We start from the raw sequence: 12,174 nt of genomic DNA on the forward strand, positions 1-12,174 counted from the left end.
AAAAAAAAAAAAAAAAAAAAAAAAAAATCCTCTGACTCCTGATAGCAGAGCTCTGAAGTGGTACAGGTACTGTTGCAGGCAGAGTTCAGTCTACAGAGGAGTGAGTTTCCCCAGGATGGTGAACTCTCTGCCTTTGGTTTCCATGAAAATCATCTTTCATGAGGTAATCACACACTGAAGCCCAGGGTAAGGTGTGGGTCCCCATCCCTGGGACCCCATCCCTGTCCATCCTGGAAATGATAACAGATGGAGCAAACACAGGAAACACTACATCAATCACCCTTGGTGGAGGCTGCAGAGTCCTTGAGGAAATGTGAAGAGCTGAATGAGACAGCTAAGTCGGGCTCACTCTGGAAGGCCCAGCATCCCAGTGGTCCAAGACTTACTACAGAGGAGGCTCAAGATCAACCCAGACATTGCTGTGCTGTGGGGGCTCTGAACCTCAGACTTCTCCTCTTCAGCCCGAGCAAAGATCAAGGAGCCTAAAGAAAAGCCAGTACCTGGACTACCTCCTGCCTACCTCTACTTCCTTTCTCCTGCCTGCCAGCAGACAGAGAAGGCCCAGAAAATAAATAGCAAGAAAAGGTGGCCAGGAATCCAACAGGTCCAGAGAAGGAGGGGCTTAAAGCTTCAGGCCAGCAAGACAAACAGCAGAGGCGGAAGGAGACCACCAGGGACACAGAGCTACTGTGCTTCAAGAAGACAGACTGTGTTGGAGGGAGCAGCCCACAGACCAATTTATTGTTTATTTTATTACTCTGGGTTGCTGGGCCTTAGGCCAGGGAAGTTATTTCAGGCAGAGATCATAGCACGTCAATTAGTTATTACAAGAATGTCCTTTCTGTGTGTTCTTCCCGAGACATGAATACGCTTCATGGCAAACAGGCAGAGCTGAGAGTGGATGGACACTCAGGAGACATGAAGCCAATGGTGAGGGGCTCAAGGGGTGAGTCCTGGAGGGGACAGGTTCTTCCCAGGCTCAGGCCTCAGACAGAGATGGGAAGGCTCCTGAGAGCCAGACAAGGGTACACACACTCAGAGGAGAGTGATAGTTATGCATACTACCATCTTGGGAGGCAACTGCAGAATGTGACTCAATAGAAACACTTTCTTTTTTTAATATTAAATATTTATGAAAAATGCTGCATAACCTTTAGCCTTTTCCCCCCGGCTTCTTGTAATCTCTGAGAAAGAAAACAAGACCAATCTGTGGAGAATACGCTATTCAGGGTAGTCTTGGAGCAGCAAACAAATCAGGAACAACCAGAAACACTCAAAAGTAGCAGCTAACTAGGGAATAGACTGCATCTCTCTGAAGTGAAATATTATATAGCTGATGAAAATGCTGGTTACGTGAGGCATAGTCACACTATAACTATAACTAAAAAACTCTAGCTTATGAAATTACATTCATGGTATGAACTTAACAAAGTGTAAGACAGCTGTAAGTACTGAAAAGGTAAACATATTTTAAATGGCTTTTGCCTGAGTTATATTTATGGACAGTTTTGTTTTCTTTTTCAAGTCTATTCTATTCTTCACTTTCTAATAATAAATGAAACTGTTGGATTTAATGAGAAGAGAGCAAACATGCAGTTTGGTTTGGGAAAATGCCTGTGTCTGTGTCCTCCTTGTCTGATAGTTGACTCTCTCCACTCTGGCCCTCTCTCTATAGGGGAAACAGCTTTGGGTGCATGAGCTAAATTCAGTTATTGTTATGAGCAGGAAGGGGGCCCCTTGGACTAGGAGGATAAGAAAGAAGAGGGATCTGCCTCCCTCAGATAAGGGATAACGTGGGGCACCTCACTCTGCCACTTTCTTAGATCCAGTAACAGCCTGTGGTGACTCAGGCGAAATCCAGAGGGCATCCCACACAGTGGCACTTGAACCTTTCTGCTGCTCGGGGACCCTGTTCTTAAAACACATGTGCCTTTCTTCCTTCCCAGTTTGCAAGATGGCTGCTGGGAACTCCCCAGAGCTTAGTCCTTGGAGATGCTCAGGCACAGAAGCTAACAAAGTGCCTTTGCTGTGGGAAGGAGATGTTCCAATAGTTTAATGTCCTCAGGTCGTGGCCGAGGATGGTCAGAGGGCCAGGGAAGGCTCTGCAAAACCAACAACAGTGTGAAGATTGCCCACACTTGCCATGAGGTGTAAACCCAATAGGGTGGAGAACAGCGATACAAAGGAACTTGTGTGCACAACCCAGGTATCTCTGAAGCATGTTTGGCACCAACTGATATTTAAAAAATAATTAAGGGCTGACCTTGAATGTAAAATTCTCCCTCCACGTTTCCAGTTAAATCCACTCAACACTACAGGTAAACTTAGGGTATCCATGTAGTTTTCTAAAGAAAGCTCTATAGCTTTCACTATATATATATATATATATATATATATATATATATGAAAAGTGATTTAGATTTTTAAAAATAAAGTGAAAAAACCCAACAGATTTATCTCTCATGTTTAAAATATATTAAAGTGGAGAAGCCACTACCCCCAGGTCCCCACTTCAGAAATCATTTGACCTTGCAAAGCTGCAGGTCAAGTTGACAGCCCAAGACTGTCCACTCCACAAAGACAAATGACTCGGTGCTCTGTTCAGACAGGACAGGTAAGCGAGATACACACATGGCTCCCAGAACCTTAGCACTGGAGACATGAGAGACTGGAAAATGAGTCACCAGGCTGTCAACTCTGCTGCTCTCCTTACCAAGCGAAGCACATGGCTCTGCATGTCACAGATGCCAGTCCAGAAACATGAGGACTGCTGCTTTCAAACCCTCTGCAGATGGGTACCCTTGACTGGGGAGGATACGGCACCTGTAAGAGTGACCTGTAAGAGTGACTCTCGGCCCAAAGGGCCATAAGCAGTGCTCAACCTTTGGAATATGTGTACCCCTCAACCTTTGAGAAAGGCTGCCTGCCTTTGCAGACGACTGTACACACTGAAGATGGAAAGAGGCCTGTTTTTCAGAGATAAGGATGTTTCTGACTCTCTCTAAATGCTTGCAGCCCCCTAATTCTATCATTCAATGAAATGGAAGACTCGCTGTTAAAGTTACAGGCACTTATCTTACATTTTTCACAGGCACCTAGGGCTGCTTCCATCTTGTGGGGCTCTAAACCATCACTTACCCTCCCATCACCTCTGCCACCTCACCTGCAAAGTCAAGGGCCGGATGAGGCATCTCAGCATCTCCTCTACTTCTGTGAGCTTTAATGTTATTATTGAACTATTAAGATCAAAGAAGAAACCTATTAAAAGGATCCTGCCTCTCTAAGAGACAGACCTAAAAGCGCTATCAGAGAGAAGGAAAAAGGATAAAAGAACAAAATGACCCCAGGGTCTCCAGTTCACCCCCATTCCCAGGCCTGCGACCAGGAGAACAACTTAGCTAGCTGCAAAGGTGAGGCAACCCTGGGTAATCCTGAGCCTTTCACAAGAAAAGACCGACCGATGGAGAGGTTATAATACCCCCTCCTTCTGTGCCTCAGTTTCACAGTGCCCAAATCAGACAACAGGGATGATTTGAATGCTTCAGAATGACCAGGGCTAAGAACTGAGGAGGGACATCATGCAGGACTCAATGGGGACTTGGCAGCAGGGTTAACTTTTGAGGCCTCCCACAGGGATATTTCTTCAGAGCCCTTAATAGAAGCCGTTCCATGCCACCCAGAAGGCTCAGCAGCCAGATACGGCTCACCTGATGAAGGTGGTCTTGCCGGTAGAGTACTGGCCCACCAACAGGACCATGGGCTTGTTGTCGAAATCAGCATCCTCCAGGGCGGGCGAGTGGAACTCGTGGAAGCGGTAATACTCTTCCAGAGGCAGCAGCTTGGTCTTGTAGAGTTTTTTGAGCCCCTCGCTCACGGTCTGGAAGACCTCGGGGTCCTTCTTGCGGCGATCGTCGTTACCCAGCCAGCTGAACATCGTGGCAGCTGGGAGAAGGCTCCCGGGAGTGGCACTCACCTAGCTGGAACCACACCACCACTGCTGCCTTACCAGAGCTCGGGGCTCAGACGCACCATGGCCCGGGCTGCCCCACCTGCTGGATCCAGTCCAGCCCTAGGTTCATCCACAGCCTGGCTGGAGAGAAGGATGCTGCGGATTTTGTCAAGAGAACTGCAACCTTGGAAATGAAAGACGACCCTGCCGGGAGGGAAGCCGAAGCGTGAGTTCTGGGTCTCCCGGATAGGTGACTAAAGGATGCTCGAGCTCCGCTGCTGCGGCGCCCAGGCTGCTCCGAGTAGGCAGTGGCGCACACAGCTCCGCATCCGCAGCAGCATCCAGCTGCCCCCGGCGCGCGTTTAAATGCCAGACGTGCAGGAAGTCCCCGAGAACTGGCAAAGCCCGGCGGGCTCCACGGTTAGGGCGACGCGAAGCCAAACAGGGCGCCGCCATGTCTGTGGGCAGGCGCTCTGCGGCCGCGCTGACTCTATCTGCAAAAAGCTGCTGCCAGAGTCCTGTGGGAAAGTGCAGGCATTTCTTTCCCAGCCCTGGGGATTTGACTTGGGAGCAGCGCCCTCTGAAGGACGGCGACTAAGACAGCCTTGACCTACTCTACTGTTTTGAGACTCAGTTCCTTTGGTTACCGAGGTCAGTTCCCTGGGGACACTAGTACTGGGAACCATTTGGGGAAAATTCTACTATATTTTCCTTGGGGCACAGAAAGAAGGTGCCCCTGATAAGTGACATGAACTAACTAAAAATAGCAGTAACTAAACTTTTCAGGCCTGAGGTGAAGTAAGAAACAAACAACAAAACAAAACAAAACAACAAAACAAACAAACAAAAACCGGTTTCCCTCTTTCTCTCCTCCCTGCCTCTCCCCTTCCCTCTCAATAAGGTAGGTAAAGCCAGCAAAACACACACAGGCAGGGAGTGCTAAGGGACAGCAACCTCATTTGCACACAACTACATAAAAAGCTGAGCTTTTTAGGAGATACAGCAGGGTAGAATTACAGCAGACATGGAAAAGGGACCCATCTTTTACTTTTTCGTGACCAACTTGAAGGCGTCACAGGAAACGCGGCTGTGATGGCTCGTCAAGGATGAGCTGAGAGAAGACCGGAAGGCGGTAGATCGTGAAATGGATGATGGGAACCGTCATGGAAGGATGTGCACACCAAAATAGGAGCCAAACAAGGAACGGGAAACCCATAAAAATATCATTACCAATAACTGCTATATTAACAAAATGCTCACCAAGCACAGGGGCTGCTGAGATCTCAAGAAACAGCGTTTCATCACAACATTGTAGTGCCCCTCTGGGAAAAATCGTGTCATTTCATCTCTAGCAATGCTAAGAACAGTAGTGGGACATCAGCCAGGTGTGGCAAAGGGTGGGCCAGCAACAATGAACAAAGTCAACGACAGTTCTATCACGGTTCTAACCAGTGAGGCGGCAAACCATTCCTCTTTCCTAAGGCCGAGGGTTCCCACTGCCCTTCCTTCCGCCCACCCACAAGATAAGGAGCTAATAGACCAGGTCAGGCTGGGGAGACTGGGAGTGTTATCTGGAGGAGTGGAGGCTGGGAAACTGTACCGAACGTCAGGGAACAGTGGCAGTGGGAGAGCAGAGGAGGTTAGAGTCAGGAGACTCTGACGTAGGATCGACAGTCTGATAAACGGTGGAGGAGGAGAAAGGATGGTGACCCAAAGCCTAGAGCGGTTTCAGATTTTCTTCTGCTGGCAACCAGACAGTTGCAAAGCTCATGCAGTGACTGAAGAAGTTGGCAAGGGGTCAGAATGAGTAGGTAGAGGATCTGTTTGAGCTACAATGGATTGCCCTTGGAACAAGCTTGTAGGCGTGGCAGGTAGAGGAGGGGTTTGCTGACACTGTGGGATTTCTGTGGGGAACGTTAGAGATGGTGCTGAATAGAATTTCCTTAGTTCAGGCCTCCTGACACTCTTGTTGAACCCAAGAGTGGACTACCTTCTGAGCACTGAAGCCAGCACTGAGAAACCATTCAGACTCACGGTTTACATCAGCACCAACATGTGAAGCCAGGAGGCAATGTCAGGAACATCTAGTGGCACGGGAATGGAAATCCAAACCGAGTTGTCTATGAAAATTAACGAGGTGGAGCTAAACTGTATATTGAACTATGGTGTACAAGCAGCTTCAATATCCCATCCACAAGAGGGATAAGAAGGGGTAGGGAGAGAGGATGGGAGGAGGGGGAGGAAACAGATAGCTGAACATAAATTATGGGACCTGCCCCGGTGGATGCATTTTCGCAGTTGTAGTGGGTAACATGATGTGGTTTTAGCACGGAGATAGACCAATACAATCATGACACAGTCAAAATGCCAGCAAACTTAGAATCCTCATAAACACAGAAGTTACAGTAGAGAATGCATGAATGTCATCACAAGTCAGGAAGAAATCCTTAAACAAGACACCAAAAACACAAACAAAAAGACTAGTAAGTTTGGATTTGGTAAAAATGAAGAAAGCTAAAGCAGGGGAATCACAAGTTCAAGGCCAAGGGCTGGAGAGATGGATCAGTGGGTAAATCCCTTAGCATGGGGCTGGAGGATGGGGATTTGGATCCCCAGATCTCACGTAAAAGCAGGATGGCTGTGGAGGACTGTTTGTAATCCCAGCACTCAGGCAGAGACGGGGGATCCCTCGGGTAGGAAGTCTAGACCAACTTAGCCTAGACTGCAAACTCTGGCTTCAACAAGAAACCCTGCCTCGAAGTACAAGGCTGGAAATGATGGAGCAAGGCAGTCAGTGTGGACCAGACCTCACAGGGATGCACACATGCAATCACACTCAACACTCCCCAAATGTGCCCGTAAATGCACACATGCACATTTGTATATATACCCGATATACACATGTATATGAAAGAATGCTCAAGACCTGTGCTACAGAATGAGGTCAACTCTGCCTCAAACACTTCAGTGGAGGGGAATACAGCTCAGTGGGAAAGCACTTACCTATAATGTACCAGGCTCTAGGTTCACAATCCAGTAACACACACACACACACACACACACACACACACACACACACACAAAAGCATTTCATTAAAAAAAAAAAAAGCAAACTCAAAAATTCCATTGACAAAAGAAGCTACATGAGAGTCCTACAGGTATTAGAAAAGGTGGTGTATCTCACTCATGGTTGGAGAAATTCCAAGACCCCCAAATAAAATGGCAGAAAGCTGTACAGTCCTAAGCACTGGGGAGGAGGTAGGGAAGGCAGCTCTTATATAGTACCAGTGCATAGTAGATTAAACAACTGCTCTGGGAACAATCTGGCATGGTCTAATGAAGCCGAACATGGGCATGTTCTGCTACCTGAAGCTTCACTGCAATTAGCATGTAGAGAAACTCTAGCATGTGCACATGGAATTTAAGGGTAAGAGTGTTTGTGGTCACATTATTCCTAACAACCAAAAATTATAGCAAGTAAACATGCCTCAAAACCACACGGGTACAATGAGCCACACTCATGCAATAAGATGAGTATTATACTGATGGGGAAATGAGGGAGCTGGAGCCAGGGAGTGAATAAAGCCAGAGGTGTCCTGCTATACAGAGGGCAATTCCATTTCATTAATGTGTCTGTGTGTGTTTGTGTGTGTGTGTGTGTCTGCAGGTACCTGCTGAGGTCAGAAGAGGGAATCTTATTCCCAGTAGCTGGAGTTACAGATGATCATGATCCATCTTTGGTACTGGGATATGAACTGTAGCCCTCTGGAGGAGCAGCAAGTGCTCTTAATCTCTGAGCCATCTCTCCAGCCCCAGTCTTTCAAGTCTTAATTATGCATGCAAACCTTACCAGCTCTTTCATGTGAGTCATATGTATATATGTATGTTTTTAAACAGAAAAACAAAGAAACATTCTGAAGAGTGTTGTCCTTTGGGGACAGAGACAGTAAATAGAATTAGGGATGAATAATTGAAGGCTTTCCCTGTATTTATAATGTTTTATTTCTTATATTGGATTATGGTTAGTTGATGGTTGGTTTATTATTCTATCTGTCCTTTATTTTAAAACAGTGGGACCTTGGATGCACAAAATTGGAAATTTTTTATAATTGTGGGTACAAACAAATGAGAACTGACTTTTGTGACTTTAAAAACAAACAAACAAACAAACAAACATGTTTTAACATTACAACAAATCCCTGGTGAATGCATCATCTAGTCCAGAAATTAAGAAAAAGAGCAAATATAAAAATGATGTATCTGATGTATCTGTCCCCCCGTCTCTCACTCTCTGTCTCTCACACATGCACACACACACACACACACACACACACACACACACATACACTTGCAGGACATCTTAGTTTAGTTTTCATCCAGAGACTTTTTATAAAGCATCCTTCTCTCTGGAGTTACCCTAGAACTCAACTTGTGTCCCACCATAGCACTATTTCTTTCTAAACCTATTTTGCTCCAACCACAAGCAACCCCTATGCTGATCATTCATGTGCCTGTGTGTACATATGTGGGGGCGGTGCACACTTGTAACAGAGTCCAGAGTCCATGATCCCTGAAGTCAAACAGCTTTGTGTTCAGGCCTCAGCTCTCTAGTTTGCAAAGGAGACTGTGGTGGCATTGTTTGTCTGAATTAAAGGAGGGAACACTTAAAGCCTGCTTAACTCAGTGCCTGATCTACTATGAGTGTCTCTGTATCATTAGCTCTTTAGTATAATCACTCTAACTTTTATTCACTTCATGGTACTGCCCTGTATCATGTTTAATAAGATACTTAATAAGCTACTGATAAGGTTAATATGCAATAACTTTAATATTTAATAAGTCACTTAATAAGATAGTACCTAATAAGCTATGAGCAGCTCCCTCTGGTTCGTTTGTGTTCTAACTGAGGGTGGCTCATTGGCTCCAAGGAATATAATTGCTAATAGTGGAAGCGGTGGTGTTTGTGCAATCCTTTAGGAGTGTTGCTATGAAACAGGACTTTTCTCTTCTCTTTGGTGCCATGACCACCAACTCTGGATGGAGCCAAAAGGGGAGATGGAAAGTGCGGTGGCAATCTCGAATGGAAACTTGAGCCATTCCAGGGGAAGTTAGAGGGAAGAAAAAGTACCACTCAGGGGCAACCAATCACCTATAGGCCAATTCTGGGTCCCATTCATTTTGTTGTCACTCCACCCCTGCAGCCCAGTGAGCCTTCTGGGGCCTCCTGTACATAGGCAAGGGTCTTGATAAGACTCCTGTTTCTACCAGGCATAGCTCCTTAGAAGCCCTGTGTTCAGTACCTAAGCCCTACGTTCCCCATCTCTGTGATGGGCTGCCACTTCACTCTCTAATGTCTGTTCTGAAGAATTGAGCTGAAGGCTTTCCTAGAGAAGTAAATGGTCCTCCTCCTTCTCCTCCTCTCCATGCCACCGCACATGATCCACATGACTTCCTCACCGCCATTCATTGTATGTACCTGTATGTTGCTGCCACTTATCTTCCAAGCAGACAGTGTATGTCTTCTACCTGGTCCCATATTCCCCCTCCGCCCTCAAAAACAACAACAACAAAAACAAAAACCAAACAAACAAAAAATCACTTCAGTTACTGGAGATACTGGCCCTGGCTAGCCAGTTGCTCCTACTTGAGTGTCATGTAAGTTGTATTATTCTGAGTGGTGTTGCTATAATACCTCAGGCAAGATGAGTTGTAGTGAAATATAAATGGATATGTGTACAGTTCTGGGTTCTGGAAAGCCTAAAATCTAAAGGTAGTCATTTGGCAAGGTCTTTTTTGTTACATCTTCCCATGGAGGAAGGTCAAAGAGAAGTTGAAAGAGTAAGAGATTAAACTGGACACCTCAAGCCTTTTTATCATCAATACCAATTCATCCACGAGGCTCGGAGTACCAGGGATCCAGCCTCAGTTTGCTCCATTTACTTCCGGTGCCTACTGTGCTCCCTGACAGGTCTGCATTGACCATTAGGTTTTCAACTTGTTGGGAGGCAGGCAGAACATATTCAAACCATGGCAGCCGTGTTATCTGTTATGAAAATGTCCTCACATGTGTAGCCAGGCCTAATATTGATAATTCATAATGAGAATAAAATAAATGTGCTAGATCAATACAATTTCATACATCCACAGCAGCTCCTCAGTGAACAGTAATTCACTTCCCTTCCAATGAGGGAATACTGACTGCTACACAGAGAGGGAAGCCTGGAATAAAACTAGGGAAATGGAGAACTGTACCCTTGTGTTGCCTAGTTTTATCTTAACTTGACACGAGTTAGAATCATCTGAAAGAAAAACTCAGTTGAGAAAATGCCTCCACAAGATCCAACTGTAGGGCATTTTCTTAATTAGTGATTGAGGTGAGAGAGCCCAGCCATTGTTGGTGGTGTTGTCCCTGGTGGGTGGACTTAGTTCTATAATATAGCAGTAGTTCTCAACCTAAGGATCATGACCCCTCTAAGGGGTTGCTATTAGATACCCTGCACATTAGATATATTACAATTCATAACAGTAGCAAAATTACAGTTATGAAGTAGCAACAAAATTATTTTATTGTTGGGGGTCAGCACAACATGAGGAACTGTATTAGGCAGTTTGAGAACCACTGCTCTATAAGAAAGCAGGCTGAGCAAGCCATGGGGAGCAAGCCAGGAGGCAGTACCCCTCCATGGCCTCTACATTAGCTCTTGCCTCCAGGTTCCTGTCCTGTTTGAGTTCCTGTCATTACTTCCTTAAGTTATGGACTAAAATGTAAGAGTGTAAGCCAGATCAACCCTTTCCTCTTCAATTTACTTTTGGCCATTGTTTTTCATCAGAGCAATAGAAACCCTGATTAAGACAACCTTATAAACCTGAAGCTTACAGACCTGAGAGTCAGTAAAGGAAGATCAGATTGAGCCCAACTGCCCAGCTGACCAGGAAAAATATTTCCCATAATAGTCATTGTCTCCTCAACATCCTACTTATCAGCTATTGGTGATAGCAAGATGACGTCATGCTGGTATCTTGGGCATAACAGGGTAACACTCACCTGAGAAACCCACCCTCTCAAGGAGGAAAGCCATCCCTGGGAGCTGTGGAGTGCATCTAGTTTTATGAAGTGCTTGCTGAGTGAGCTCAGTTTCCTCTTTGAGAAGCTCAGCTTCCAAAGGCGGAACATTTGTAACCGATAAGACTCGTGAGCCCTAATTAGAGGACCTCTTCCTCACCTCCACCATCACGCTCTGCTTTTGTGATGTATGTGTTTACAGAGAGAAGTGGAGCTTTAAAATTACCATGTCTCCACAGCAATCTCAAAGTAGAAGGGAGGGATGCTACAGAGGAAGAGTCAAGTCTGGAGAAGCAGAGAGCTTTGCCTACCCAGGTTCCCTTTGCTGAGCAGTCTTAGTTACTTTCCCCTTCTCCTTTGTTTTAACACAGGCTCCAGCATTCCAGAAGTAGATTAACTCTGGAGGCAGCAGCTATGAAAGAATAGGCAAGGTAGGTGGCACAGTACAGTGTCAGGGGAGAGGGGCTTATGTATCCAAAAGCTGAACAGAGTTCCTCCTCCTCCTCCTCCTCCTCCTCCTCCTCTTCCTCCTCTTTCTTCTTAAGATAGGCTCTCTCTAAGTAGCCCTGGCTGATTTGGAGCTTGCTGGCCTTGAACCCACCTTCCAAACGCGGGGATTAGAGACATCTGCCATGATGCCAAGCCTCAGAATTCTTGATCAAGGCAAAATGAGGAACAGGCCAGTGGTTCCGATCCCAGATATGCTAGTCTGTCCCTGCAGAGAAGAAGTTGACTGTAAGAGAAACACTCAGAGCAGGAAAATCAGGCCAACAGACAGTGAACCAGAGTAGGGGCCAGAGCCCCTTTCTTGGGTTGTCTGTAAGGTTTCAGTGGCTCCCTCTGGAGGGACCTAAAGAAAGCTCCAGAGGAGGGGCACTAGCTTGTAACTTCTGGTGCTGGGCCAGTGTTGGCTGCACGCTTCACTCATTGCTGATGGGGCCCTTGTTAAACAAACAGGAAGCTTGGAAATGTGAATTGCCTGTAGTTGGCCAATGATCATAAAACAGCAAGGCTATGGCTATCATAAAAATGTCTACAGGCACACAAAATCTGATAAAGGCCGGAGATAAAAGCTCGGATTATTTAGAAATATGAAAGGAGCCGGGAGGGGACTCCCTGCCTGTTCTTGAGAACCTGATGTCTGTACTGGCTTCCTACCTCT

General features: G+C 46.1%; 1 protein-coding gene across 1 annotated transcript in view; it reads right to left on the reverse strand.

The window, feature by feature from the left end:
* Ehd3 (EH domain containing 3) overlaps positions 1-4,345 on the reverse strand; it is a 26,933-nt gene extending 22,588 nt beyond the window's left edge. Inside the window, exon 1 of the mRNA XM_031356032.1 lies at positions 3,708-4,345. Within this exon, the coding sequence (XP_031211892.1) occupies positions 3,708-3,934 (227 nt within the window). The 5' untranslated portion in view covers positions 3,935-4,345. The remainder of the gene's footprint in view (positions 1-3,707) is intronic.
* Positions 4,346-12,174: the final 7,829 nt, after the last annotated feature.

Source organism: Mastomys coucha, unplaced genomic scaffold, assembly GCF_008632895.1.
Source record: "Mastomys coucha isolate ucsf_1 unplaced genomic scaffold, UCSF_Mcou_1 pScaffold6, whole genome shotgun sequence".
NCBI lineage: Eukaryota > Metazoa > Chordata > Mammalia > Rodentia > Muridae > Mastomys > Mastomys coucha.